The sequence below is a fragment of the Esox lucius genome, chromosome 20 (genome assembly GCF_011004845.1).
Source record: "Esox lucius isolate fEsoLuc1 chromosome 20, fEsoLuc1.pri, whole genome shotgun sequence".
NCBI lineage: Eukaryota > Metazoa > Chordata > Actinopteri > Esociformes > Esocidae > Esox > Esox lucius.
In genome coordinates, this window is record NC_047588.1 from 40,065,210 (window position 1) to 40,080,331 (window position 15,122).

Here is a 15,122-nt window from a genome sequence, read left to right on the forward strand (position 1 = left end):
TATATATATATACAGTGGGGAGAACAAGTATTTGATACACTGCTGATTTTGCAGGTTTTCCCACTTACAAAGCATGTAGAAGAATTTTAATCATAGGTACACTTCAACTGTGAGAGATGGAACAAAAATCCAGAAAATCACATTGTATGATTTTTAAATAATTAATTTGAATTTTTATTGCATGACATAATTATTTGATACATCAGAGAAGCAGAACTTAATGTTTGGTACAGAAACCTTTGTTTGCAATTACAGAGATCATATGTTTCCTGTAGTTCTTGACCAGGTTTGCACACACTGCAGCAGGGATTTTGGCCCACTCCTCCATACAGACCTTCTCCACATCCTTCAGGTTTCGGGGCTGTCCTTGAGATTCTTCTTACGGAGCCACTCCTTAGTTGCCTTGGCTGTGTGTTTCGGGTCGTTGTCATGCTGGAAGACCCAGCCACGACCCATCTTCAATGCTCTTACTGAGGGAAGGAGGTTGTTGGCCAAGATCTCGCAATACATGGCCCCATCCATCCTCCCCTCAATACGGTGCAGTCATCCTGTCCCCTTTGCAGAAAAGCATCCCCAAAGAATGATGTTTCCACCTCCATGCTTCACAGTTGGGATGGTGTCCTTGGGGTTGTACTCATCCTTCTTCTTCCTCCAAACACGGCGAATGGAGTTTAGACCAAAAAGCTCTATTTTTGTCTCATCAGACCACATGACCTTCTCCCATTCCTCCTCTGGATCATCCAGATGGTCATTGGCAAACTTCAGACGGGCCTGGACGTGCGCTGGCTTGAGCAGCACAACAGCATTGCGCCAACAGTTGTTGCCTTCTCACCAAGCTGCTTGCCTATTGTCCTGTAGCCCATCCCAGCCTTGTGCAGGTCTACAATTTTATCCCTGATGTCCTTACACAGCTCTCTGGTCTTGGCCATTGTGGAGAGGTTGGTATCTGTTTGATTGAGTGTGTGGACAGGTGTCTTTTATACAAGTAACGAGTTCAAACAGGTGCAGTTAATACAGGTAATGAGTAGAGAACAGGAGGGCTTCTTAAAGAAAAACTAACAGGTCTGTGATAGCCGGAATTCTTATTGGTTGGTAGGTGATCAAATACTTATGTCATGCAATAAAATGCAAATTCATTATTTGAAAATCATACAATGTGATTTTCTGGATTATTGTTTTAGATTCCATCTCTCACAGTTGAAGTGTACCTATGATAAAAATTACATACCTCTACATGCTTTGTAAGTAGGAAAACCTGCAAAATCAACAGTGTATCAAATACTTGTTCTCCCCACTGTGTGTATATATATATATATATATATATATATATATATATATATATATATATATATATATATATATAATTATCATGCCTCAAACTCAGGACAGGACAAGATAAGGTCAGACAAATGTAATTAAATATATAAAAAATACTTTTCTTCACCTAACAAACATTCTCCTTCACTTAGCAGGTTTTCAGAGAGACCAAACCGTAACACCATCACACGCAAAAACAAACCGCCTAAATCCTTCAGTACAGGCTATCCATATTATCAGAGCTTATAATTTATTCATTACTATAGCTAGCTGGCTTGCTTACATTATAACAGAGAAATAGAAGAATAGGATTTGTTCATGTCTATTATGATCTATAATGGAACAGGCTATATGGTCTTCTTTTGGTATTATTCCTTTTCTGGGAACACAAACCTTTAAAAATTAAGTTAAATTTGTATGGTCTAATCAGTTGTTCCCAACCTTTTTCATTTATTGTACCACTGACAGAATTTTGCTCTGCTTGGAGTACCCCCTCATGTTCATTTCACTAGTAAGTCTATGGTGTAATGAGTGTTTTCAAGTACCCCCAGTGGAGACGCCAAGTACCCCCAGGGGTCCTAGTACCCCTGGTTGGGAACCACTGGTAATGTTTAGGCACAAGGGCTCCCTCTGGTGGTGGTTTGTCTTATTGACATCTAAACAAAAATAAAAGTAGTGGTCTGTAATACTAAATGGTTTAACTATTACAGATTTCTTTCTGTGTTCACTAAACTCTCAAATCTTGATTGAAAAGGAGTCAAATTACATGAATTAATAAATAATTAATAAAAACAAGTTAAACCTCTTAAATACTGTCAATGCAGAGTGAATGGGGTCAATCCAGAGGGAATGGGGTCAAGCAGTGAACTACCCATGATGCATCCTGTATTATTTACCACACTACAACACAACAACACACTACTCACCTATACTCACATATAACACTCACACAGGATTTATTTCTTTAAGCATAAAGCCTTTGCAGGAAATCGTCCTAAAGACTTGTGGGGTTCAATTTGTGGTCCCTGTTTAATATCTTTGGAAATATCCTCTATAAAATCCTCTATAAAATATCATTTTCTAAATGAATTACAGATGCAAAGCAGAAAAAATGTAAACATCTGAAATGTTTCACTTTGACTTTATGGACTTGATGGACCCTGTTGATCAGGGGCAAAAAAACCCTGATTAAATCCTTTTTCATTGCATGTTTTCACATAATAAAAATCCAAGGGGAGCAAACAAAGGTAATGTAGATCGACACACACACGCACACACTGACCAAGAGTCTTGTTTCAGCAGGAACAATGTAACATGTTGGCTCTCTGTGCTGTCAGCTTTTCTGTGCGTGGCTCATGCGTCATCCATGTAAGGGCTTCACCAGCCCTCCTTCAGCGTCCTGAGGCTTCCAACAGAGGAAATCCCATAAGGCCTTTCTTTATATAGGCATCATGGTATGGCCTCTGCCAGCTCTGTAGAGGTGCTGTCACCATTAGTCAACACCAAAACTAAGTTATATATCCCATGTTCCACATTGTAGATCAGAGGCGAAGATTCATTTAATGTTTTTTAAGTGTGTGTGTGTGTGTGTGCGCACATGTGTGTGTGTCTCTGCATGACACAAGTAACAATTCACATTTATGTGAATGAGTGACCTACAGTATCGAGTGCATAAATCTACATACTTTTTCAGTGAGTAAAAAATTATAGAATGTATGTTAGTCAGTGTGGTTGGGAGGATCAGCTGAATGACGTGAATCTGGTAGAATCCCCAGGAGAATTCAGGCTGTTCTGCAGGAAAGGGGACCCAGGTGATCCTAGATGGGTGTCGGCAGGCTGTGTGTTCTGCTTGAAGAGGGCGGTCAGTCAGTCAGTGAGTAAAAGCTTAGTCTTGCGACGCCACGCCTCCAAACCTGGCATAAGAGTCTAGTGAAACCAGACACCCAGAATGAGGGGGAACCCGAAGGCCACTCTCCCCAGCGATAGTGGGTAGATGTCAGTGTTGTAGCAGTGCCCTAACTCTCCCCTAGGGGGCAACACCCATGCTGAAAACCCAGGTCAGCTATCAGGCGCATCATTATGCATTAAGACAGAAACCTAGCATGTCTACATTTTCTCTTCCTAAATTCACTGCTCTTTATGAATTTGATTCTGTAAAAACAGCTCATGTGCACACACTGAAGTGTGGGTTTGACCGAATACAGCCCAAGTAGAGTGTGACAGTAGGGTTGGAGAAATACCTGCATACTCAACAGGTGGTGTGAAGACACTGATCCCCGTCCTAATGCTCCTAGGCTGTCTGCACAACACATACCACTGCGATTCTGTACCTGGTCAGGAAGACACAGAGGTTGGGGACACTGTTCAGAACTGACTGGCCCATTTGTTATTTCTTCCGGGTAGGGGTGACGGCTAATATGCTTGGTGTGGTGTGTAGTGTATGTAGTGTGATGTGGATGTGTACTGGGTGAGGTGTGTTTTGGGTGAGGTGTGTTTTGGGTGTGGTGTGTACTTGGTGGGGTGTTTAGTGGGTGTGGTGTGTATCAGGTGTAGTTTATACTGGGTGGGGTGTGTAGTGGGTGTGGTGTGTATTTGATGAGGTGCGTAGTGGGCATGGTGTGTAGTGGATGTGGTGTATTGTGGGTGCAGCCTGTACTGAGTGGGGTGTGTAGTGGGTGTGTTGCGGTGTGTACTGGATGGGGTAGGTAGTGGGTGTGGTCTGTACTGGGTGTGGTGTGCACCCGGTGGGGTGGGTAGTGGGTGTGGTCTGTACTGGGTGGGGTGGGTAGTGGGTGTGGTCTGTACTGGGTGGGGTGGGTAGTGGGTGGGGTGTGTCACTTTCCTACTCCTTCAGTGCCGGTGGGCTCTAATCCCATCCCGTCGGCGTACCTGGCAGATCACTACGGCGACGCTGCCGCACTCTGACCCAGCACACTCCGCTCCGCACCGCCATGCCGCTAATCCAGCCCAAAGGCCCTGGAGACCTGAATATAGGGCAGAGCAGGAGGAGGGCCGCTCCAAGCACTCTCCTCTGGCACCTGGTCAGTCTTCACTGTGAGTAGTCCAGCAAGGGTTTATGGATTTCCCTTTAGCAACATTGAGTTGTTGCGTGTTTTTTTATGTGACTGTGTGGATTTAAAACATTGTAGATTCACGTTCATCGCAATGGCCCAAAGCAGATGGATGTGGTAATATCGTTTCAGCTGTCACTCTCGCGGAGAGGGAATCATTTTACCAGATGTTCAACTGGAGATAGACCAAGGACAAGAGAGTAACACAGCCGTGGAACGCTAAGGAGAGGAAATCGCAGAGTCGTGTGGTTTCTCTCGGGTGGGAACCGGCCTTCCTTCTCCTCGTTTCCCAATCAGCCCCCGGCTCAGCCACAGCTACAGGGGGGAGTGGGCGGAGGACGGGGTCAAAATGGAGACCGCGGGGACTGACACGGCTAGCAGGGATTCAATTACTGAGAGGCGGAGGGGGGAGGAGGACTCGTCACAGTGTTACACACCCCTACAATGTGATGGACTCAAACCTCACTCCGAATAAATTACACACGCAGCCACCCGGAATTTACACGCCACACGTGTGACCAGGTAGCGCGAGGTGAAAGGTTAGGGCTTTCACCCGCCATTGCGTTTTCTGTTACTATGGCCTACTAGTTGGCACAAGTCTGGCCTGGCAGTGATCTGGGGTCGCCAGGGTTTAGAGTGGCAGATCACCAACCAAACCGAGCCGAGGCCAGAGAGCAACATGGCCCGTAGCCAACTGCTTCCTTTCTCTCTCTGGGACCGAGTTAAGAGCATTACATTCAGCATTTCAGTCATTTAGCAGACACTCTTATCCACAGAAACTTACAGGAGCATGCGGGGTTAAATGCCACAACAACAAATAATCTCATCTTGTCAGCTTTGGGATTCGAGCCACCCACCTTTCGGTTTCTGGTCCAACACTGACAACTACGTCTGTCTGCAGGGACACAGGGCTAGGACACTGGACTAGAGGGCATAAACTACGTCTGTCTGCAGGGACACAGGGCTAGGACACTGGACTAGAGGGCATAAACTACGTCTGTCTGCAGGGACACAGGGCTAGGACACTGGACTAGAGGGCATAAACTACGTCTGTCTGCAGGGACACAGGGCTAGGACACTGGACTAGAGGGCATAAACTACTTCTGTCTGCAGGGACACAGGGCTAGGACACTGGACTAGAGGGCATAAACTACGTCTGTCTGCAGGGACACAGGGCTAGGACACTGGACTAGAGGGCATAAACTACTTCTGTCTGCAGGGACACAGGGCTAGGACACTGGACTAGAGGGCATAAACTACGTCTGTCTGCAGGGACACAGGGCTAGGACACTGGACTAGAGGGCATAAACTACGTCTGTCTGCAGGGACACAGGGCTAGGACACTGGACTAGAGGGCATAAAGGTAGAACTCATGTTGTACAACAATCCTTGTATTACTGCAACTCACTGTTGGTGGAGCGGCCTGCTTGAGAGACTGAATCCTGGGAACTCATCTACCGGTAACTTTGAAGAATACGCAGAAGCGGTGACTGGTTACCGGCACAATGATGACGTTGTTCTGCAGATAACCATACGTTCATAACCAAATCAGGAAAGGTGGGTTAATGGTGAGATCCACCCCACACTCAAAACACGTTCTGCTTCCTTTAACTCTCTCTCTCTCTGTGGTCTCTAAACACCAGGAGCATGGGGAATGGACTAAGGACTATTACAGACTACAGATTAGCAGTGTGGTGGAAGTGTCTGCTTCTCTGCCAGAGGATATGAACACTTTCAGTGCAGGTTTTGAGAGCGATTCTGCAGCCAAGGATGTACAGATTGTCCAGGAAGACGGCCCATTGAAATGATCTAGGGGAAGCAAGTGCTAATCCCTGCAATGGATAAACCATCACAAGGCCCCTGGTCAGGACAGTAACCCCGGCCGAGTTCTCAAGGTGCCGACCAACTGGCTTATGTACTTACTGATATTTTCTTCAGTCTGTAGTCCCAAGATGTTTAAAAAAGGACACCATTGTCTCTGTCCAAAAAAAAGTCCTTGGCCTAAACAACTACCGTCCTCGTGCACTAACATCCCTCGCCATGAAGTGCTTTGAGTGGTTAGTCAAAGGACACATTACCACCTCCCTGCCCTCAGCTTTAGATCCACTACTGTTTGCTTCCATACCAAACAGGTCTACAGATGATGCCATTGTCCTTACCCTCCACTCTGCCGTCTCTCACCTAGACCGAAGGAGTGTATAATATGAGAATGCAGTTCATTGATTAGAGTTCAACATTCAACACAATTGTGCCCCACAAGCTTGTGGTGAAGTTCAGGGATATGGGCCTCAAATCCGCCCTGGGCAGGTGGATCCTTTACTTCCTGTCCGGGTGACTCCATGTGGTTCAGATGCGCAGGTCCACCTCTTCCAAACGGACTCTCAGTCCTGGTGCCCCACAGGGCTGTGTGCTCAGTCCCCTCCCCTATTCCCTGTTCACTCACGACGGTGTGGCCACACACTCCTCCAACATGACTGCACTTACCGGACGACACCCCCGTCATTGGCCTCATCGCCGATCATTTTGAGACAGCCTATGGAGAGGAGCTGAGAAACCCATCAACATGATGTCAGGATAACAACCTACAGTTCAACGGCACCAAAACCAAGACGGGCGCGGCTCATCACCAGGACAGACCTGCCAGCTCTGCAGGACCGGTACATCCAGAGGTGATGGAGGAAAGACCTGTGCACCATCAAGGACCCCAGTCACCCCAGACATGAACTGTTCATCCTGGCACCGTTTGGCAGGATACTTGTCAGCTACTTGTTTACATTTCTTCCTAGATATTATTTCAATTAGATTTTTATTATATTGTATTACGAACGAATGCACTGTTAAGGACGTTTTTGGAAACCAAGCATTTCATTGCAAATAATGCTGTTTATTAATGTGTAAAAGAGGGCAAAAAGCGCTAAAAGAGGGCAAATAGCGCTAATATTAAAATAACACTGTACCTGCAGCTGACACGTGCAGGGCAGAATTCTACACAATTACACTTATTATTTGTATTATCATAGGTTAGACCAGGAAGGATATGTAATTTTCTTTAAACAATACCTATCTAGCTATCTCATCTCTTCCGTGTTCATACACGTGTCTGGCCACTCCACTGCCAGGCTGGTATTCCTCTGTATACAGTAACGTTTTAATAAGCCTGGGAAAAGGCCTAGGGGACGCATGGAAACAGCTTCACAGGGGGGTCTCATGCAAACAGACAGGATGCGTGGCTATAGGGCAGAAGAGGTTGAAGTAAATCATTACAGTTAAACCTGCAAAAGTCTAAAGGGAAAAACGCACTACCCCCTCTCCTCAGCCCAATAAAATAACTCACAAGCCTCAGAAAATCTGTAAAAAAGGGTTAGACAACTCACCCCCATTTACCCCAGACAAGGCTGAACTGCCAGCAAGGTCGGGGAGTTAATTTAGTCCTGACAAGTCTTCGTAGGGGTTCGCCGAGGGCTTTAGTGTGTTGTCCCCCAAGATTTGCCCCGTGTGTTTGTGACTGGCTGTCTCTCTCTCTCTCTCTCGCTGGCCTCCGCTCATTCTGAGCATGATTTTTAATTGGACCGGGAATCCCAAATTGAGAGCACAAATCATTACATCCAATCCACAAATGATTTCCTCTTTTCTGCAGGCTCAAGTCACATTGTTTAATTCCGGCCATTGGGATGAAAGCTGTTATTTGCTTTGGCGGCAGCTCAAACAATTGTCTTTGGGCAATTACCGTGACATTTCGTCCAGTGCCGAGGCCGGAGTCCTGGAAATTCTAAATTCCTACGTCGGCAGATTTTGAACATCGGAAAATTGGTATTAAAGAATGTGATGCCTCCATTGATGAGAGCCAAGCAGGCTGGACTAATTACTAGAGTTCCAGTAAATAGCAGGAATCCCGGTCCACAATACCTGATGGGTCCCAACCATGCAGTCTTCTCAACCATCCTTCCTTATTTCCTTCCTTCATTCCGTCCTTTATTTCACCATGGGAAAATGTGTACTGAAGTCTTTAGCTTCAAAGCCAGTTAGTTGTCATGGCATGGCATCACTAAAAAAAGACATGATTCACTTAATTCATGCTAGCAGTCAACAAGACTGAACATATGGACAGTGTACATACTTTTAGAGAATATTCATATTTACAAAACGAGACAATACACTACATATTAATATTATGTATTAATATTTACAAAACTCAAGTTGCTAAATTAAAAATATGAAAAATGTCAGCGCTTTAGACCTAAAACATTTTGATGGCTTTGAGCATGGACCGTGCAGGTGAGTGGAATAAAGAATTTTGATAAACCCATGTTTAGTCTTGATATTTCCATTCTTTGAGCATTAATATTTCAATGTTATGGTCGACGTGTCCAAACTGTAGAGACGTATGAGCAATGTATCCAAATAGGATAACAACATTAATTGACAGATAAATTAATAGCACATTCCGGCGAGTGTCTCCCAATTAAAACCGCTGACGCAGCACTCGTGTGTTGTCGTAGGCTGCTGCTTTTGATGACCACAACAAAAGGGCGAAATGAGGACCGACTGTCTTTGTTTGTGTGTGTGTGTGTGTGTGTGTGTGTGTGTGTGAGCGCGTCTACGTGTGTTTGTGTTTTTCATGAGCTCGTTTTGGGATTTGCTGGTCGGTGACATGCCTCCCTCCGCCTGGCTCCTTATAGCACCGGCCCAGGGAGGTAGGAATTCTAGCCGAGTGGTACGGACATCGCCGACAGAGACCGCAAACACAGAGCACTCCCTTTAAACACGGTCTTATGACCGAGAACCCACTCAATCAGCTGTATACGCAAGAAGCGGACGAACGTTGTACCCATACCCGGACTGAAGAGGTTAGAGGGAGGTACGCGCACCACATCTCTCGCGGAGATTGCGTTAGTGGACTTTAGAGAGCACCGGATATTTAGAGATAACTGTTTGGAATTGGGACGCAGTCGACACACAATTCTAACCTTTTCCTAACCGTCACCCAGGTGAGTGTCGTGCATATGTGCAGGTGAGTTTAGCCATGCACAGTTATAATCTGCTTGTAAATGTGTTGAGTTTTAACATAAAATACAATTATTTCAGACTATGAACCAGTATGTTCCAGCCATTCGCTTGATCCCGTAAAATAAATCGATGAAATTAATACAGTGACTACAGATTATGTGCACTTATATCCTCTCGGAGTAAGTACTTTAATGTATATTGGGATCTATAAAAATATATAGTTTTGATATTTGCTTTAAATAAGGACATACAATACTTGTGTTGTCCAGATTTCATATTATTTCATTCTGATTTAAATGGGGTTATATTTTCTGCAGATCAACGTGGATTTATAAGTGACTTTATTGAAAGGTTGAAATGCACCAGTATAGCTGTGATAACACAGACAGGCCGATTTCTAATATTTTCCCAGAATTATTCAAAGAAAAGCTGATCTGATTGGTCAAATGAACCATTTGGGGTCTGTGTTACAGAACTACAGTGAGAAGCTGACGTGTGATGGGGAGGAGTCCTGAGTGCTTATATTTGCATATTCAAATTTTTCTTCTTACCCTGTGAGCGCACAGCCAGGGTTCAGCTAATAATGACAACCCTGGAGTGACTTGTTCAAGGGCAGATATACATATTTTTCACCTTTTAGGCTCAGGGAATTCAAGTAGTAACCCTATGGTTACTCACTCCAACACGAACAGCAAGCCTGTTTGCTGCCCTGAGACACAGAGCCAGACACTCAGAACCATGCATACATATATACATGTACACCCTTTAGGCTTTGTAAATACATTTGCACTAATTGGTAGTGAGCCCAATTACATCAGATGTTTTTCAGCACTGTTTGGATTGGTAAGAACGGGATAAAAAACATAAGAACTGGATTGCCTGTGAATACGGAAATAAAATTGTTCTTCCATTAATACTTTTTTATAAATATAGTTCACACAGTACTAGAATTAGAATAAGGAACCACAATGCAAATACGTAATTGCTTTATTTTGTAATCCTTGTACTGATGGTAAAACAGGCTGGGAACCTTCTGTAACCTTCTGTAGTTTCACTAAGATTTGCTTTGTAATAAATCAGTTGTAACATGACCAACTCTCCTGTTCTCTGCAGTGAACCTGTATTCCTCTGGACCCCCTCTGACGTCATCATCTATATTTGATATTTGACCCTGCTCCCCAAAGGCCATGTGTCGCCTGTCGATGACCTCACTGTTTTTCTGCTTCTGGTTGGTGGAGATGAGTCAGTGTGACGCCTTCAGCCTACAGGAAACCATGGGACAGCTGCACACAGATTTCGCTGTCAGCCTCTATCAAACGCTGACCGAGACAGAGAACAACTCCAACCTGATTGTGTCGCCGACGAGTGTCTCGCTGTCCTTGGGCCTTTTGCAGCTGGGCGCCCGTGGCAACACACTTGCGCAACTGGAAGAGGCGCTGGGATACGACATCAATGGTAAGATGATCCTGCTCCCAAGCATTGCCCAATGACATAGGAGTTCAGAAGGTGCCAGGGAACATGCTTTTGTTCAACATTGCACCAACGTATAAACAGAATATCGGTTTCAACCATTCAAGGTCCAAATGTCTGGAACAAAAAGCCTCCAGACATGACCTGCAGCTCTCTTGGAGTAGTCTGTGATAACTGCGGTCTGGCATTAGGAGCGAGCGCTTAACAACTACCAGCAAGTTGTTTTCTGTCTCAGGATGGGTACATATACCATTCCCTTAAAGGGTCAATCTGCAGTTGATGCATACATTTAAACTGTAAACTAACAGTACCCATGACTCTTGAACATAATAAATTCTACACGCCTCACAGTTAAAACTTTTTGGTCCTTGCTTGTGTCCATGACTTTAGAGGTTTCACTTCTCCAAGGCAATCTCAAGGCTTTCTCCTCAGCTTTGGTGGGATATTCTTTTAGTCACTATTTCAACTGCTGACTGGCCTTTAAAGTGGTGCCGGGCAGCACCATTGGTACAGGGAACTGTGGGTCCGGCTGGTTGGGTCGGCACGGTGTCGGGTGCCTCGGTGCTCTGCTCTACCAGTAATCCCATTACACTGAGATTCCTGGGGTCAGAAGGCCACCGTGTTGCACTGCATGATGGCAAGACTAAACCATTCAGAGGTCAGAAGATCCTTGCACTTAAGCCCTGGCGAGCACAGTAAACCGCACTGAGGTCAGAAGGTGGTGCTATCAAGCCACGTTGCGTAAGGGTTGTGTCGACAGTCCAGTCGGGAAAGAGTCGAAACCCCTCAAACTCAACTCTAAACCTCGAAGACAGTTCCACTCAGTTCCACTCTTTGCAACCCTCTAAACAGGGACTTGGTTAGACCTGGGACACCAGGCAAGTTTTTTTGTTTCACCATGACGATGTAGAACAGAGTCAGCAGGGGTCCAGACCTTTTATGGTAAGAGTTGTGTACCCTTGGCCCAAACCAACCTGCAAATCCTCGGTGGACAGGATGCGATGCAGCTGGTCAGGATGTTGTTAATCAAGTTGGCTAAGGTATGTTTAGGCGTGTCATGCATCGTTGGATCGTATCGACATTCATTGGATAGACAGTGGGAAAAGAGGGAGGTGGGTTTTTGGCGAACGGGCTAAAGGCCAGTTTTGAACCTGTGCCGGTGGTATGTTGACGAGAGACATTGGCTTAGACCGCTACTAAGACTTCACACAGTTTCCGCTAATCCCTGATCCATCCCACTTCCTCTCTCTCCAGACATGCATGTGCAGGAGTTCCTGTCGCGGTCGCAGGGGGACAGCGGTAATTTCAGTCGCGGGGTGCAGCTACGTCAGGCCTCCGCCCTATTCGTCCAAAGTGGTGTACAGCTCCTTCCTGTTTTCACCCAGCGTGTAGCAGCCTTGGGCAAAAGCAGCCTGATCCGAGCCAACTTCAGCCAGGCGAACCACACCCGCGACCAGCTGGAACAGTACGGACACAACCAAGGCGGTGGTGAGCCCCTCCTGGCCAGTGGCAGTGGGGAGCTGTTTGGGTCCGGCGAGGCCCAAGGAGAGGCTTCAGGGTGGGGTCGACGGTTGCAGATGGCCCTGGTCAACACGGTGAATTTCCGGGGAGTGTGGCAGAAACAGTTCCTGTTCACCGACACGCAGAACCTTCCATTCACCCTTTCAGATGGCAAAACCATCAAGGTACCCATGATGTACCAGGCTACCGAGGTCAACTTCGGTGAGAACTCAAGAGAAGGATCTTTGCTGATGTGGTTGAAGTGGTCGATTACTTATAGCAAAAGCAAAACAACACATAGTGAAAATTGAAATGTTTGAGTTTTAAATCGTTGTATACACTAGTCACTATGACAATATACATTTTAAAAAGACAAAAAAAGACTGTGAAGACTATTTCATAATATTCAGTGCTCATATTAAACCATTCCCTCTGCATGCAGGCCAGTTCCGCACACCATCAAACCAGCGCTACACCGTCCTGGAACTACCGTACTTTGGACGCTCCCTCAGCCTGTTAGTGGTGTTGCCCAGTGAGAGGAAGACACCTCTGTCCTTGCTTGAATCCCAACTCACCCCCCGCGCTGTGGCCGCCTGGGACACTGGCCTCCGCCGAACCAAGATGGACGTTTTCCTCCCGAGGTAGGCAGCTCATATGTCTGCTGCCTGTATTTTACCACCTTCATAACAGCTTAGTAAGACATAGTCATTTAGCAAAAGATTTTGCCGCTTTTTTTCAGAGAAACTTATGCCAGTGCTTACATACATTTGGATGTCCAGTTACGACTCAAATAGACTTCTGTTCACCTTGTCTGCATGGTGAGATCTCTAGCATGGCCAGTTTGCTTTAACTCAGACAGCAAACTCTTTTTCAACGACACAGTTTCCTTGCTGAATATTGTCCTACAGAGTAGAAAGTCAAGTTGGAATTTAAGTGCACCTCTGGAGAATCGACTACAACTGACGCCAACCTTGAGACCCAAAGAGGTGAATGGTGGCGTAATGACCTAACGTCCTGTCTGGTTTTTATAGGTTTAAAATGCAGAACAGGTTTAACCTGCGGACAGTTCTTCCCTCTATGGGGGTCAGTGACGCATTCAACCCAATGGCAGCAGACTTCACAGGCACCTCAGGTAGACTACAATCAATCTGCTCCATTCTGCTTTAATATAACTATGATCCACAGGAGAATGTAATGGCATTTCCGCGACACCTCGGTTTACCTCTTACATTTTTTTTTTTAAATACACTGGATTAGAAGGTTTGAGCCACCCCTCTCGGACCTTTCCATCCAATGGCTTTTGAGGAGACAATAGGAATCAGGGAAATGCCAGAGACTGTTTCTGCGTAATCCTCAGTACTTTTCCGGTGTCCAGCATTCACAGCCCTGTGTTCCCTCCACCCACAGCAGAGGAGGGCCTGTACGTGTCCGACGCTTTCCACGAGGCTAGGATAGAGGTGACAGAGGATGGGACCAAGGCAGCGGCTGCCACAGCTATGGTGCTCCTGAAGCGATCCCGCGCCCCCGTCTTCAAAGCAGACCGACCGTTCTTCTTCCTCTTACGACAAGTTAGCACAGGTAGGCCTACTCCTTCCATACTCCTTCCATACTCCTAAACAATTCAGTCACTTCAGGTGAGAGGCCAGGGTGAGGTTGCCCCACGCAGACACTGTACGGTTCAGCAGTGCGCTACGTCATCAACCGTGTTGCCTTTTTAAGGATCTGTCAGGTGTCAGGAACGTCGGCGAAAAAGAAACGAGACCCAGTTTTGAACTTTTGCCAAAGTATATTTGAAGGATGACCTAAGTCATGACAACATAAATTGTGGCAACAGTTTCCATCTAGGCTGCCAAGCGTGAACGCAGATGTAACTGGAAAGTTTTTCACCCAGTTACAGCATTGTCATGCTGGTTTCTAGTTTCACCTATCAATTCTGCGTATAATCCTTGTCTACTGGTTTCTCCGTAGGATCTATTCTATTCATGGGACGTTTGGTGAATCCAGCTGACCAGGCATCGTAGGTACTCTTTTCTTCAACCACCCAGCCTTCCTTTCACCTCCGTACCTTAACCCGGGTGTTTCGCAAAAAAAGCGTGTTCCGTTTTGCCTGACCACTATAAGCTGGCTCCCATCACCATGAAGCGTTGGGTGTTTGAAACGAGCTGTATAGCGCTAGGAGAAAAACACAAATTGGAACCAGGAAACACTGTCTTACGCAACTCTTTGACCATCCTTACCAGTATTTATTGGGGACCAACAAGAGGTTCCAGACTTCAGGAACAGGGACAATATTTTTGTACATATTTGTAAATAAAATTTTAATACATTTGTGTTTTGCACTTAAGGTGTTTTGGTCAGTTATTTCTGTAGCAGTCCTACTTTCTGATGACCAGCGTTCAGACATGATTCTGTACCTTTCACCAAATCTAGAACTCTAAGTATACCCTAAGATTTCCACTTGACATACAATCACATTTACTTTGCCATCTGAACAGTAACACGTTGACTGCCCTTAAAATGTTTAACCCAAACCCTTTTGCCTTCAACCTAAAAGTGGAAAATGGCATTTAAAAACCCTGTTCTGATTGAACAAGTTTGGCACATTTCCATCCCCATTCTACAGTTAAGACAGAAACATGTTTTTCAATCCACATGCCCTAAACCTAACCCAAACAAAATGCCCTACCCTAAACATAACCCATAATACCTCAAGCGTTTTATCCTAAACCTCTACCACAAATAGTTTGGTCACCAGTG

At 45.5% G+C, this 15,122-nt stretch overlaps 1 protein-coding gene across 2 annotated transcripts; it reads left to right on the plus strand.

Annotated features, from left to right (window-relative positions):
- The first annotated feature begins 8,999 nt into the window (after positions 1-8,999).
- On the plus strand, positions 9,000-14,704 carry serpine3 (serpin peptidase inhibitor, clade E (nexin, plasminogen activator inhibitor type 1), member 3). 2 transcript variants are annotated; one of them, XM_010866007.3, is made up of 7 exons: positions 9,000-9,399; positions 10,509-10,850; positions 12,120-12,587; positions 12,808-13,006; positions 13,397-13,497; positions 13,773-13,943; positions 14,334-14,704. In XM_010866007.3, the coding sequence occupies exons 2-7, from the start codon at positions 10,583-10,585 to the stop codon at positions 14,384-14,386; spliced, it is 1,260 nt and encodes a 419-aa protein (XP_010864309.2). In that variant the 5' UTR covers positions 9,000-9,399; positions 10,509-10,582; the 3' UTR covers positions 14,387-14,704. The 2 variants fall into 2 exon arrangements, with proteins under 2 accessions (XP_010864309.2, XP_010864308.2); XM_010866006.3 differs by having other exon boundaries at positions 9,000-9,376.
- The last annotated feature ends 418 nt before the right edge of the window (positions 14,705-15,122 follow it).